At 39.2% G+C, this 14,111-nt stretch overlaps 1 protein-coding gene across 2 annotated transcripts in view; it reads left to right on the plus strand.

The window, feature by feature from the left end:
- LOC140515225 (cytochrome P450 2C19-like) overlaps window positions 1-2,225 on the plus strand; it is a 28,782-nt gene extending 26,557 nt beyond the window's left edge. For both annotated transcript variants that reach the window (XM_072625827.1, XM_072625833.1), the window contains exon 10: window positions 1,674-2,225. In XM_072625827.1, coding sequence (XP_072481928.1) covers window positions 1,674-1,864 — 191 coding nt within the window. In that variant the 3' untranslated portion in view covers window positions 1,865-2,225. The remainder of the gene's footprint in view (window positions 1-1,673) is intronic.
- Window positions 2,226-14,111: the final 11,886 nt, after the last annotated feature.

Raw genomic sequence — 14,111 nt, forward strand, 5'->3', positions numbered from 1 at the left:
TCTTGGTAGAGAAGTGAAAGGAGACTTTTGGTAAATATCTTACTGTAGCAAGATACTGCAGTGCATAGAGTTCATGGTCTGGCGTCAGGAAGAAAATGTGAGTTCAGACTTGATCTCAGAAGATTACTTGCTGTCTTGGCTCTGGGCAAATCATTCAACCTCCATTTGCCTCCGTTTTCTCATCTCTTAAAAGAGGGAGAATAGCAGTACCTACTTCTCAAAGTTGTGACGATCATATCAGATAGTAATTGTAAAGTGCTTAGCACAGTACCTCACATATATTTGTATAAACACTATATAAATGTTCTCTCTTATTATTAGTAGTAAAAAGAAAAAAGTTTAGAAGACAAGATATTATTAATAGGAAATTAAATATGAAACAAATACGAGAATTGAAGGGAGACAATATTTCAGTTTAAGCTCTACAACTTGTGCATTCACTTCTTTGGAGCAGCCAGTGGGGGAGGTTCCTATATTGGGAAAGGGGGAAAATTTGCAGAAGTGTCTGAGTGCCCAGGACTTGAGCTGAAGTCAGGGAAGACGGAGGTTAAGAGGCAGCTGCCTAACCCTGATCTGGATTTTTTAGGGACAATTTCGTACTGGGCCATAATTGGGGTTAGAAGGGACGAGGGCTGATAAGAGGCTTGGATTGGCAAGAAGCCTAGAGTAAGAAGCAGGTCTCAGGAGTATGTTTTCTGTCCAAAAGTGTGACAGGAGGTGACCAAGGAAGAGCTCATCAAAGTTCTTGTGACCTTTCTCCAATAAAGGCACCGTGGCCATGTGCCTGGTTTGTGGAGCTGTAGTCAGTAACTCTCTGCTTGCCCTGGGGCAATGAATCTTTTCCTCTAAGTTTAAAGTCCCTGGCTTGACTCTGGCATACAAGAGCCAAATTTAGAGGAATTAACTGGGAGGGATTCCCCTCCAATTGAAGCATAGGTTGGAATTTCAGAAGGCAACATAATGGAATGTTATTGTCAGCTAGGCACTAAGTTAACAGAAGGGTTTAGCTGCCTGTAAGCAAAACTCATAGAGTAATGGTAGGTGTACCAATGGGTGTCCTTGGACTAGAGAGGAAGGAATGCACTTAATCCTCACTCCAGTGTCAATGGTATGTGTGGTATATAGCAAGAATAATAACAATGATTAATACTAACAACTAGCATTTATATAGCACTTTCAGATTTACAAATATCTCATTTTGTCCTCACAAGTTGAGTCCTTTTATTATTCCCATTATATAAAGAAATTGAAGCAGACAGAGGTCAAGAGACCTGCCCAGGGTTGCATAGCCAGTAAAATATTGAGACAGCTTTTGAACTCAGATCTTCCTGACTCCAGGTCCAGCACTAGATCTACTGTGCCACCCAAAGTTTTAGATTTAGAGTCAAGAAGACCTGAGTTCAAATCCTGCCTTCACCATTTACTAGCTCTGTGACCCTGGACAAGTCTTTATCCTCAGTCAGCCCCAGTTTCCTTATCTACAAAATGGGGGTGATAACCCACATTGCAGGGTTGTTCTGAGATTCGAATGAGATAATGTACATACACAGCCTCATAAGCCATGAAGAGCTATATTACTATTACCTATAGTTCTAACAGTTATGGGGTGCCTTGAAACAGTGTCCTAAAAGACTTTCAAGTCTATGCTTATCATCTTCATTTGTTTCTTTCAGGAAAACGGGCATGTGTTGGTGAGAGCCTGGCTCAGATGGAATTGTTTCTCATTTTTACCACCATCTTACAAAATTTCACCTTGAAGCCTGTCATTGACCCCAAAGACATTGATGTCACCCCAGTTGCTAATGGGTTTAACAACGTTCCACCCTCTTATAAGATCTGCTTCCTACCTTCCAAGAGCATATAAAGGATCACCTCTCTACTGGAAGTTAGAGCACCCACTCACTGTCCTGTGCACACATTATACTCATCCTCTTACCTGGCATTCAGAGTCTTCTATGACTTGGGTCAAATGTGCTTTTCCAGCCTGATTTCTAACTGCTCCCTTTGGCTTCAATAAAACTAGATTACAAGCTGTCTCCTCCCAACATTTCTCAGGCTTCTTGTCCCAATACTTTTGTTCCTGTCAGGTTTTCCTGTTCCCTGAGGTATTTCCTCCCATTGCTCACCTTCTCCTGTTGAAATACCCATCCTTAAAGATCAGCTCAGATATCACATCAATCTGAATTCCTTAGCACTTATGAAATAAAACATTTAATTGTATACTATTTTTGTTTTGCTTGCTTTTATTTAAGATATTTCAAGATTTATATTCAAATATTTCAGTCTTATCTCCTGGGCCGATAGATGGCATGGTGGATAGGGTGCTGGACTTGGAATCAGGAAGACTTGGGTTAACATCCTACCTCAAATAATTACATAGCTTTGTGGCCTTGGCCAGGTCCTTTAATATCTCAATCTCGGTTTGTTCTTTTGTAATACAAAGAGAAATAGTAGTACCTACCTCCCTTTGTTGTTATGAAAGTCAAAGATGACATAATCCCACTGCATTCAGGGTTCTGTCCAGTTGTCCTGGTCTAGTATGATTAAAAACAAGGAAAGAAAGCCAAGTTACTATTGGAAGAGGCAGCTTACAGTATGATGTATAAAATGTTGGGCATCAAGTCAAGAACACTTGAGTTCAAATCTCACCTCAGATACATGTGACCCAGGGAAAATCACTTAACCTCTGTTTGTCTCAGTTTCCTCAACTGTAAAATGAGGATAATAATAGCCCCTACCTTGCTTAGCACAGTGCCTGGTACATAAACATATTCTGTCCCTTCAGTGGTACCACTAAAATCCTAAGGGGAGTTGGCCTGTATCTGGTCTTGCTCTAAAAGAGTAAAGCAAAAGAGATACTAGTGATACCTGGCATACATGATTGATTTAATATTAAGAAAACATATTAGGCCATATTAAAAATGAAACTAATTAAAATATGATTACATTTGCATTTGACAAAATATAATGTCTATTTATATTTTAAAAACACTAAAAAGTATGAAAACAAATAAAAATTTGCTCTATGTAGTAAATAGTAACTTTAATACCAAAAGTCAGCATTAAATGTAATGGAAATAAGCTAGAGTCACTTCCAATAAGATCAGCAGTAAAGCAAGGATATCCATTATCACAACTATTATTTAATATAATGCTAGAAACAGCAAGAAGACAAGAAAAATAAAATGGAGCAATACAATGGAAACCACCTTTATAGAAATAAAGACCTAAATAATTGGAAAACTATTGTATATGGTCGTACTTCCACTTCCACTGTAACAAATAATAATACTACCTAATTTAATTTACTTACTCAGTTCTGTAACAATAAAACTCTCAGAAGATCACCTTATGGAGCTGAAAAAAGATAATGAAATTCCTCTGTCCAATAGATTGGGTATACCATATACAAAAGCAAATTAACATACTAATATTCAATAAACCCAAAGATTCTAACTGCTGAGATACATAATATTCAACAAAAATTTCTGAGGAAATTAGAAAGTAGTTTGAGAGAAATCAAGCTTAAACTGATATCTTACATGGCGTACCAAGATAAACTCCCAAAGGATACATGTCACATTATAAACAAATTAGAGGAAAGAAGGAAATACGTTTCATAATTACAGAAACAACTGATGACCAAAAAAAGAATAGATAGGATTATAGAAGATAAGTCAATAATCTGATTGTGTAAAATTTGGAAAAGTTAGAACTAGAAAGAAAAGAAATAGTGAATTTTTTTCTAACAAGTTTCTCTAATATGGGTTTAATTTTCAAGATATATAAAGAACTGATTTCAATTTATAAAGCTAAGAATTATTTTTTAATAGATTTGAACAAGAACTAATAACCAGTTGTCAAATGAAGAAATTTAAGTTACCCATGGTCATATGAGAAAATCCTCCAAATCACTGATAAATTAAAATCATGAGAGGTTTTCAAGCAGAAGATAGATGGATGCTTGCTAGGAATGCCATGCCTTATAGTGTTTAAAGTCCCTTCAAGGTCTGAGATTTATGAATCAGAGTCCAGAGTTCTTTCTACAACACCATCATGAACTAGATCAAGGTTTTTCCACCTGAAAATCCAAATAGTTTGGAAAGTTACTTTGTTCAATCTATTGTGCAGGCCAGTGTGGCTTAAATTAACACCACCCCTCCCTTCACTCCCCTAACCCCTTTCACCTCCTTTTGTTGTGCTGTGCTGTTTTGTTCTGTCCTGTTCTGTTTTGCCTAGCTAGCTAGAAGAAGTCAGGAAATCACCTAGAATTTTAAGGTCAAAGGCAAGATCTGTCCTGTTAGTTTAAATATCAGGACGTGGAAGTAGTTCAGGAATCTGGTTGCATGGAAAAGAAGGGGAAGTACTAAAATGAAAAGAGCAAAAGCAAAGGTGATGAAGCCGGGTCTTGGGAATGTTGTCTACTTCTCATCTCAGTATGAAGAAAGGGCCATGGAAAAGGAAAGTCCCTACCTGGGCCTACTTCTCTCCCAATTATTGGAAATATGCTGTAGTTGGATACTAAGAATATCAATAAATCCTTTTGCCTGGTAAGTATTTGTACGTAGATTATATCCGTCCACATAGTTTGTTTAAATGTGGTTCGCAGAGAGGCATAAATACATATTTCTAGGGTAACCATTATCTACCCTTCTCCCAGACAGACTTTGATTCTTGCCAGGCAGGGAGACTGATACCACAAGGCTAGCTGCTCTGTTTTCTTTAGAAAGCAGGTTCTGAGATAAAATTATAACCATTTACTCCCTTAATTATTTTTAGTCTAAGGGAAATAACTTTAGATTCAAATTGAGCTCCTGATTGATATTCCATAACTGAGAATAAGTCTTGTATATGTGCCCTTGACTCTTGGATATACTAAGTATATCCAAAGTTTTGACTCCCTTTTCACCAAATACCAGTTACACAAAGACCATCACACAAAGTGAACAGTATACAGACCAGTTGTCCAATCAAATAGCAAATGGAAATCTGAGAAGTTACACAGATGAGAATGTCTCAGACAATACACAGCGAATTAGTTCTCTCACTGGGGGCAAGAGATCTCAGCTCAACTGAGTGAGAGAGTTCAAAGTCTCATCCAAGGGGAAATTACTTGAAATCTCTTGGGAGGGAAGCTGGTAAAGGGACATGATCGAGGTATCAGTTCCTCTATGTGTCAGCTTCTTTCCAGAGTCTTTGTTTCCCTCAAGAGACCTCTTTCTAAAAAGAGATAGTGCCTAGCATGGCACTTCGTACATAATATGAACAAGAACTATTTATTGATTTGAATTGAATATCTAAAAGTAGGCCTGTATCAGTTGATTTCTAAGATCTTTCAGCTTTAAACTTATGAGGCTAAGATGCTGGATATCTACTAGGAAGGGGAGGTCAGCTAATTGATTGAAAGCTTCTTTTAAGCTCAAAGAGCTCACATCCAGTAGAAGAGACAGGGAAATGATAAGGGAGGTCTGGAGGGTGGGAGGAAGAAACACACAGTGGGGGAGAGAGAGTGTGTGAGAGAGAATGTGTGTGAGAGAGAGATAGAGACAGAGAGAGAGAAATGCACATATATACATATAGATCATCAATGGAAAGTAATTTCTGAGGGAAGGTACTAACAGTGGCGGATGGGAAAGGACTGAGACTGGGAAAAGACTTTTGCAGTAGATGGGATTTGAAATGAGTCTTGAAGGAAGCCAGGGAAGCCAGGAGTCACAGGTAAAGAGGGAAAATGTTCCAGGAAATTGGGAACAAATGCAATTAAGTCAGGAAATGGACTATGAACAATGACAGGAGGCCAGTAGGTAGAGTGAATTTAGGACAGTAAAGTACAAGAAGACTCAAAAGGTCAAAAGGATCCAGGTTGTCAAGTTTTAAATGTCAAATAATAACTTTATATTTGATCCCATGGATAACAGGGAGTCCCTGTAGTATATTGAGTAAAGGGGTAATTTGGTCAGACCTACACTTCAGTAAAATCACTTTAGACACTGAGAAGAGTGTGAATTGGAGAAGAAAGACTTGAAGGGGAGAGAGACCAATTGAGATTACAAACTGCTGGAGAAAACAGAAATGGATGGAGTTAAGGGATAGAGAGAGACTGACCTTGACAAGAAGAAAAGCTGCCTGATTTTCAGAGACTGGCAGAAAGGAGGACAGAGTGAGAGAGGTGTTTTGAATTTTGACATGAAAAGAAGAGGAAAAGAGGTGGATCATGGCAAGTGAACTGTCTACCTGTTTTCTTGGTAAAACAAGAGGCAAGGCTCTTTACTTCCTCTAGCTGAAAGTAAGGGAATGGAGGGAAGAGAAGGTTTTGGCATAGCTAATGTGAGGATCTGAATAGAGAATCGATTAAAGAGGAATAAAACGATTACCTTACTTGATAAAGGGCGAGTTGCAGTTAGATTACATAGGTTTACAATTAAACAAGTCTATTTAGTTTTACCACTTCCTCCACTTCTATTCAACAGTATATGAGCAGGAGTAGAGAAAGCAGGTGATTGGAGTAATCCAATGTTGGGATTTGGCAAATCATGGCTGCAGATAGGAAAGATGGTCTGGGATTCAAGGGTGGAGGACAATGTGGAGATGAACTGGTTAACTATAGGATTGAGATCAGAAAGGTTAAAGGTAAATTCAGAACAAGGCTAATGACCTGATAGAGTAATGAGGTTTAAGTGTTACAATGGGTACAAAAGATAAGTTTTGGAGCTATAGGATATAGGGGAAAATGCTATGATGGGAGTTTATTGTTAGAGGTATGTAATACTTTCAAATTGTGAGTAATGGTGAGGTCTATGGTGTGACCATCCTATGTGTGACTGAAGAACCATGAGGGAGTAAGTCCAAGGATTTAAGGAGATTGAGGAAGTAGGAGAGGCAGCTATTTGAGAGAGCATCACATAAATCTTGATGTCTCCAAGTATAAGATAGAGCGATTACTTAGTACGCTATTGCAATAGTTCAACTGAGAAGCAATGAGGGTCTGATATAAGCTGGTGGCTGGTTGTTGAGTTTCAGATGGTTCTTGAACATCAATTCTGGGATGTCCAATAGACAGTTGGTGATGCAGGACTGGAGCTGTGGAGAGAGACTAGGTCTAGATATACAGACATGGAAGTCATCTACATGAAGATGTTAATTAAACCTATGGCAAACCAAGAATGTAGAGAGAAGAGACCATGACAGAGTCTTAGGGGTATACCCCAAGCTATCAATGAAACTTCTTTCCAGATAAACTGCTGGCAACAGTTATCTAGCCTTAGTGCCTTCACTTCCTCTCCTCTCACTCCTCTGACTATATTACATGCCTTGCTCTGAGGCTTTTCCACCAAAACCTCTCTGCTTCCCAACCTTAATACTCCCAACACTTCAGAGCAAGGAAAAACATTTGCTCCCATTTGATCCAATCCAACATGCATTATCGATCACATATTATATGCCAGGTACTATGCTAGGCACCCAAGATACAAAGACAAAAAACTCCAACAAACTCAACCCTGCCTTTAATGAGTTTAGATTCTAATGACAGAATGAATCGTGTAAATAACTAAGTAGATGTATTTGTAACATGTAAGGTTAATGGTGGGTGGGAGAAAGAGTTAAAGACCTTCCATCCCATTAATAGGGTTCAGATACTTTTTGTTAATTTCTATTGAGGCACTGGGTCAAGAGGATCATGCCCTTCAGCCCTGAAGAGAGTACATATACTCTGAGGCGAAGTTTTGCTTTGGGACTTAGTTTTTGGAAGAAGGTTCATGTGCCAAATGAGACTCTGGCAGCCCTTTAAAGAAGCCCCACCCCTCCCCACTTGGAAAACCCAGATGTTGATGCTTCTTTCTCTAGTAATGATGTATGTATTGTCTATGGGCAGACAGTTGGAAACCCTGTCTGTTGGTCCTGCTTGTATTTTTTTCTGTTGGTATGTGTGTTTGATTAAAGTGATTGTTGACCCTTCAAAAGTTGCTTTCCTTTTAGAAAAGCACATCTAAGAACCTGTACAGCAGGCCCTCTTGTATACTGGGCCAGAATATAAATACTCTGAGGTGAGGTTTTTACTTTGGGGCTTACTCATTTGGAAGTGTTTATTTGGCCAGATGAGACTCTGAGTAGCCACTAAGGTACCCCCGGCTTTAAAAACACAGATGTTGGTGTGTCTCTCTCTGGTAATTATGTATGAAATGGTCAAACAGTTGGATCTGTCTGTTTATCTGTGGTGTATGTATTGCTTATGGTCAAATGGTTGAAAGCTCTGTCTGTTGGTCTTTTGTTTGTATTTTTTTCTGAAGTTCAAGGTGTTGATTTTTCCCCTGAACTAAGTGAATGATATATGTGCTTGATTAAAATAGGTTGTTGACCTCTCAAAAGTTGTCTTTCTTCACTATTTCATTGTTGGTGGAGCTGTGAGCTGATCCAACCATTCTGGAGGGCTACAAAAATGTGCATACCCTTTGACTCAGCAATACCACTTCTAGGACTATATCCCCAAGAGATCATAAAAATGGAAAAAGGTCCCATGTATAAAAATATTTATAGCAGCTCTCTTCGTGGTGGCCAAGAACTGGAAATCAAGGGGATGCCCATCAACTGGGGAATGACTGAATAAATTGTGGTATATGAATGTAATGGAATACTATTGTTCTATAAGAAATGATGAACAGGAAGACTTATATGAACTGATGCTGAGTGATAGGAGCAGAACCAGGAGAACTTTGTACACAGCAACAACCACAGAGTGTGAGGAATTTTTCTGGTAGACTTAGTACTTCGTTGCAATGCAAGGGCTTTAAAAATTCCCAATGATCTCTTAAGGCAAAATGCCTTCCATATACAGAGAAAGAACTATGGAATTCGATCACAGAATTAAGCAGATCATTTTCTTTTGTATTATGTTTTGATTTGTTTTATGATTTCTCACATTCATTTCAATTCTTCTATGCAACATGACTAAAGTGAAAATGTATTTAAAAGGAATATATGTATAACCTATATAAAATTGTATGTCATTTCAGGGAGGGAGTGGGGAGGTAGGGGGTAAGGATGGGAAGGGAGGGGAAAAAATCTAAGATATATGGAAGTAATTGTAGAACACTGTACACAAATTTTAAAAATAATAAAAAACAAAAAAAAGTTGCCTTTCTTTTTAGAAAAGGAGATCAAAGAACTTGTGATAACAGGCCATCTTAGTTGTGTCAGGGTGCTTGCCTTTTACAGCTTCCCATAGAAGATGATACATGGGCTGAATGTGAAAGGAAACTGGATATTCTTTTTTCAAAATTTATTTATTTTACTTTTAACATTCATTTTCACAAATTTTGGGTTCCAAATTTTCTCCCCGTTTCTCCCCTCCCCCCACCCCAAAACGTCAAGCATTCTAATTGCCCCTATCACCAATCTGCCCTCTCCTCTAACATCCCTCCCTTCCCTTGTCCCCATCTTCTCTTTTGTCCTATAGAGCCAGATAACTTTCTATATCCCATTACCTGTATTTCTTATTTCCTAGTAGCAAGAACAATACTCGACAGTTGTTCCTAAACTTTGACTTCCAACTTCTCTTCTTCCCTCCCTCCCCACCCATTCCCTTTCAAACACAAGCAATTCAATATAGGCCATATCTGTGTAATTTTGCAGATTACTTCCATAATAGTCATATTGTGTAAGTCTAACTATATTTCCCTCCATCTTATCCTGCCCCCCATTGCTTCTATTCTCTCTTTTGATCCTGTCCCTCCCCAAGAGTGTTGACTTCAGATTGTTCCCTCCTCCCACTGCCCTCCCTTCCATTATCCCCCCCCATCCTGCTTATCCCCTTCTCCCCCACTCCTGTATTGTAAGATAGGTTTTCATACCAAAATGAGTGTGCATTTTATTTCTTCCTTTAGTCAAATGTATGAGAATAAGCTTCATGTTTTTTCTCTCACTTCCCCTCTTTTTCCCTCCACTGAAAAGTCTTTTGCTTGCCTCTTTTATGAGAGATAACTTACCCCATTCCATTTCTCCCTTTCTCCTCCCAATATATTTCTCTCTCACCACTTAATTTCATTTTTTAAAGATATGATCCCATCCTATTCAATTCACTCTGTGTGTGTGTGTGTGTGTGTGTGTGTGTGTGTGTGTGTGTAATCCTACCAACTACCCAGATACTGAAAAGTTTCAAGATTTATAAATATTGTCTTTCCATGTAGGAATGTAAACAGTTCAACTTTAGTAAGTCCCTTATGACTTCTCTTTGCTGTTTACCTTTTCATGCTTCTCTTCATTCTTGTGCTTGAAGGTCAAATTTTCTTTTCAGCTCTGGTCTTTTCATCAAGAATTCTTGAAAGTCCTCCATGTCATTGAAAGACCATTTTTTTCTCCTGAAGTATTTTACTCAGTTTTGCTGGGTAGGTGATTCTTGGTTTTAGTCCTAGTTCCTTTAACTTCTGGGATATCATATTCCATGCCCTTCGATCCCTTAATGTAGAAGCTGCTAGATCTTGTGTTATCCTGATTGTATTTCCACAATACTTGAATTGTTTCTTTCTAGCTGCTTGCAATATTTTCTCCTTGACCTGGGAACTCTGGAATTTGGCCACAATGTTCCTAGGAGTTTCTCTTTTTGGATCTCTTTCAGGAGGTGATCTGTGGATTCTTTCAGTACTTATTTTGCCCTCTGGTTCTCGAATCTCAGGGCAGTTTTCCTTGATAATTTAATGAAAGATAATGTCTAGGCTCTTTTTTTTTGATCATGGCTTTCAGGTAGTCCCATAATTTTTAAATTGTCTCTCCTAGATCTATTTTCCAGGTCAGTTGTTTTTCCAATGAGATATTTCACATTATCTTCCATTTTTTCATTCTTTTGGTTTTGTTTTGTGATTTCTTGGTTTCTCATAAAGTCCTTAGCCTCCATCTGTTCCATTCTAATTTTGAAAGAACTATTTTCTTCAGTGAGCTTTTGAGCCTCCTTTTCCATTTAGCTAATTCTGCTTTTTGAAGTATTCTTCTCCTCATTGACTTTTTGAACCTTTTTTGCCAATTGAATTAACCTATTTTTCAAGGTGTTATTTTCTTCAGCATTTTTTGGGTCTCCTTTAGCAAGGTGTTGACCTGCTTTTCATGTATTTCTTGCATCTCTCTCATTTCTTTTCCCAGTTTTTCCTCCACCTCTCTAACTTGATATTCAAATTCCTTTTTGAGCTCTTCCATGGCCTGAGCCCATTGAATATTTATTTTGGATGTTTGGGACACAGAAGCCTTGACTTCTATGTCTTTCCCTGAAGGTAAGCATTGTTCTTCCTCATCTGAAAGGATGGGAGGAGAATCTGTTCACCAAGAAAATAACCTTCTATAGTCTTGTTTTTTTTCCCCTTTTTTGGGCATTTTTCCCAACCAGTTACTTGACTTTTGGGTCCTTTGTCAAGAGTAAGGTATACTCTGGGAACCTGTGAGATCTCAGTTCCTCTGAGGTGGCATGATCAAGCGTGTACTGGTCTGGACGTAGAGAGGGATTTTTATGCCCAGAATCTTAGCGGTTACCTCTCAATAGCCTCCTGGCCTCCAGTTCTGCCAAGTCAGCACTGAGGTCTGATTTTCAAATAAGCTGGATGGGCAGGGCTGCCATTCAGTGTGAGACAAAGACCAGCTCACCCAGGACCTCCACCCAGGGCTGATGTAAGACTCAGCTCTTCAGTGCCCCCAGGGGTTTTTATGCTCCAACAATGGGGCAGTCTATGGGCTTCTGTGCAGCCTCTGTGGCTGCTGCCTGCTGCCAGAGCTATAGAAAGGCCCTTCTCCCTTCCTGGCCAGCTGAAAAACCCTGTCACTGACCTTTGGCCCCTGTGGGTTGAGGGATCTGAGGACCCACTGCTGGGACTGGAGATTCCGCCCTGAGGTGTCCTTCTCCCAGAGTCTCGTCACACTGCGCCACTTGGCCAAGGCTAGGCTGGACTCTGTGCTTGGCTCTGCATCTGGCACAACTGACATTTCCGTGGGCCTTTCAGGTCACCGTGGGCTGGAAATCTCCTCCACTCTGTTGTTCTCCACTTCTGCTGCTCCAAAATCTGTTGAGAGTCCTTCTCTATAGGTATTTTATGGGCTGTGGGGAGAGACCCTGCTTAAGTGTGTCTTTCTAGTCCACCATCTTGGCTTTGCCCCCAAAACTGGATATTCTAAGAGGCAAAGTTAAGGATAATTTAACTAGGGGCATAAACTATACGTCACCAGTCGTTCTACTAGTTGCTACTTTACAGCTTTAGGCTTTTTGACCATTTGCACTGTGGGCAAAGTGCATGTCTTTCTTGGACTCTGATGTAAATGTCAAAGATAACATGATGGAATTATTAGTGAGTTGAATATTTCTCTAATGAGATTAACAATGTCAATACAAGTTGTTTACTATGAAATATATCAAATTGCCTTCAACATTTCCCCCCCCACAGCTGCAAAAACATATGGCCCAGTACTCACTCTATACTTGGGTTCTGAGTGTGCTATTGTATGACATGGACATAAAGCAATTAAGGAAGCTCTAATTGATCATGGAGATGCCTTTGCTGGCAGAGGAAGTTTCCCAGTGTCTGATATCATTAAAAAGGGATTGGGTATATTTCTGTTTAATGTAGTGTTGAGAATCCAGATAAAACGAGGGTGCCTAATAAAAGGCCCCCAAGGATATCATGAATAACTTAGCAAAATACAGGAATATCATGTGAAAAGTATTCCTTTGATCTACAAAATATGAAAAACAAGTTGCCTCTCATTGGTCCCCAGTGAAGTCTAGGAAGATTCACACTTTAGCCTTCCTGAAAAGGTATCATAATCACTTAGGTCCTCTGGACCAAAAAATGCAGATGTAGAGAAATAAGATTAGTTTATTCTACACTTGTTCTAAGATCTCCAGGGACAACCTGAATCCATTCTGAATATCAGTTTGGTAGCATCTTCTTGCCAAAAGTAGGATGAGATTGTAGGGCTGTCCAAGGTGGCAATGGTGGTAGATGAGTGTAGTGTAGGATGTATGGGATGGGTCAGAAAACACGGCTGAGAAAGAAGAGAATTGGCCACTCCTTATTCCCACACTATCTTGTTCTTCTAGAACCAAGACTGAGATCATGAGTCCTTGAGCATGAACTTTGGTGAGATGTAAAGTGGCAGGGGAAGCTATTGAAACTAAAGGTGCTTACATCCATGATTGCTGGAGTTGGTCTCATGTCCTTGTCCATTTATCTTCCTCTCAGAATTCAAATGAGAAAAAAATTTTTTTCTATTTTCTCTTTACTCCCCCCATAGGACTCCTGTTCAGTAATGGAGAGAGATGGAAGCAAATTTGACACTTCTCACTTATGACCCTGAGGAATTTTGGAATGGGGAAGAGGAGCATTGAGGAGAGAGTCCAGGAAGAGGCAGAGTACAAGTAATTGGTGCTTGTTTACTTTTCATTACTAATCATAGCAAATATTGTTTCTTTAATGACTCATATGGATCAACATTGAGCTCAAAGGACTTATTGTGATCTATACCAACCCTGGTTACGAGGCCTTTTCAGGTCTGCTTTTCTCTAAGCTCTGGGGTATACTCTCAAAGTTGTAGAAGGTGGAGGCTACTGAAGGAGGCAAGAAAAAAGTCATAGTGCAAGGAAGCACTGGTAAAGTACACATTGAGTTTCTGGAGGAGAAAGTAATTTGGAAAGTCAACCAACAGCCATTGATTAATGTGCCAGGCATTATATTATGCTAAATATAATGGGAGTTGATGAGATCACCAAAGTGAGAGAGTATAGAGTGAACACTGTGCTGATAATCAAGGGACCTGGCTGAATTTTAGCCCTAGCCTTGCCACATATAATGAGACCTTTTATAAAGTCATCTAATATCTCTGGGCCTCAGTTACTTCCTCTGTCAAATAAGGTAATTGGAAGCTTCCTTCTAGCTATATTGTTCTCTAATTATGGATCACTTCCCTCATTCCCACTTCTGCCCCAACAAGAAGCATTGTATTTCTGCTGTGTTCCTTAGGAATGTAATGAAGTAGAAGAATACTGTGGAATCAAAAGACTAGGATTCATAAGTAGCTCTGCTACTTATGAACTTCATGATCATAAATCAATTAACCTCTAAATCTCAATTATCTCATCT

The sequence above is a fragment of the Notamacropus eugenii genome, chromosome 1 (genome assembly GCF_028372415.1).
Source record: "Notamacropus eugenii isolate mMacEug1 chromosome 1, mMacEug1.pri_v2, whole genome shotgun sequence".
NCBI classification, from domain to species: domain Eukaryota; kingdom Metazoa; phylum Chordata; class Mammalia; order Diprotodontia; family Macropodidae; genus Notamacropus; species Notamacropus eugenii.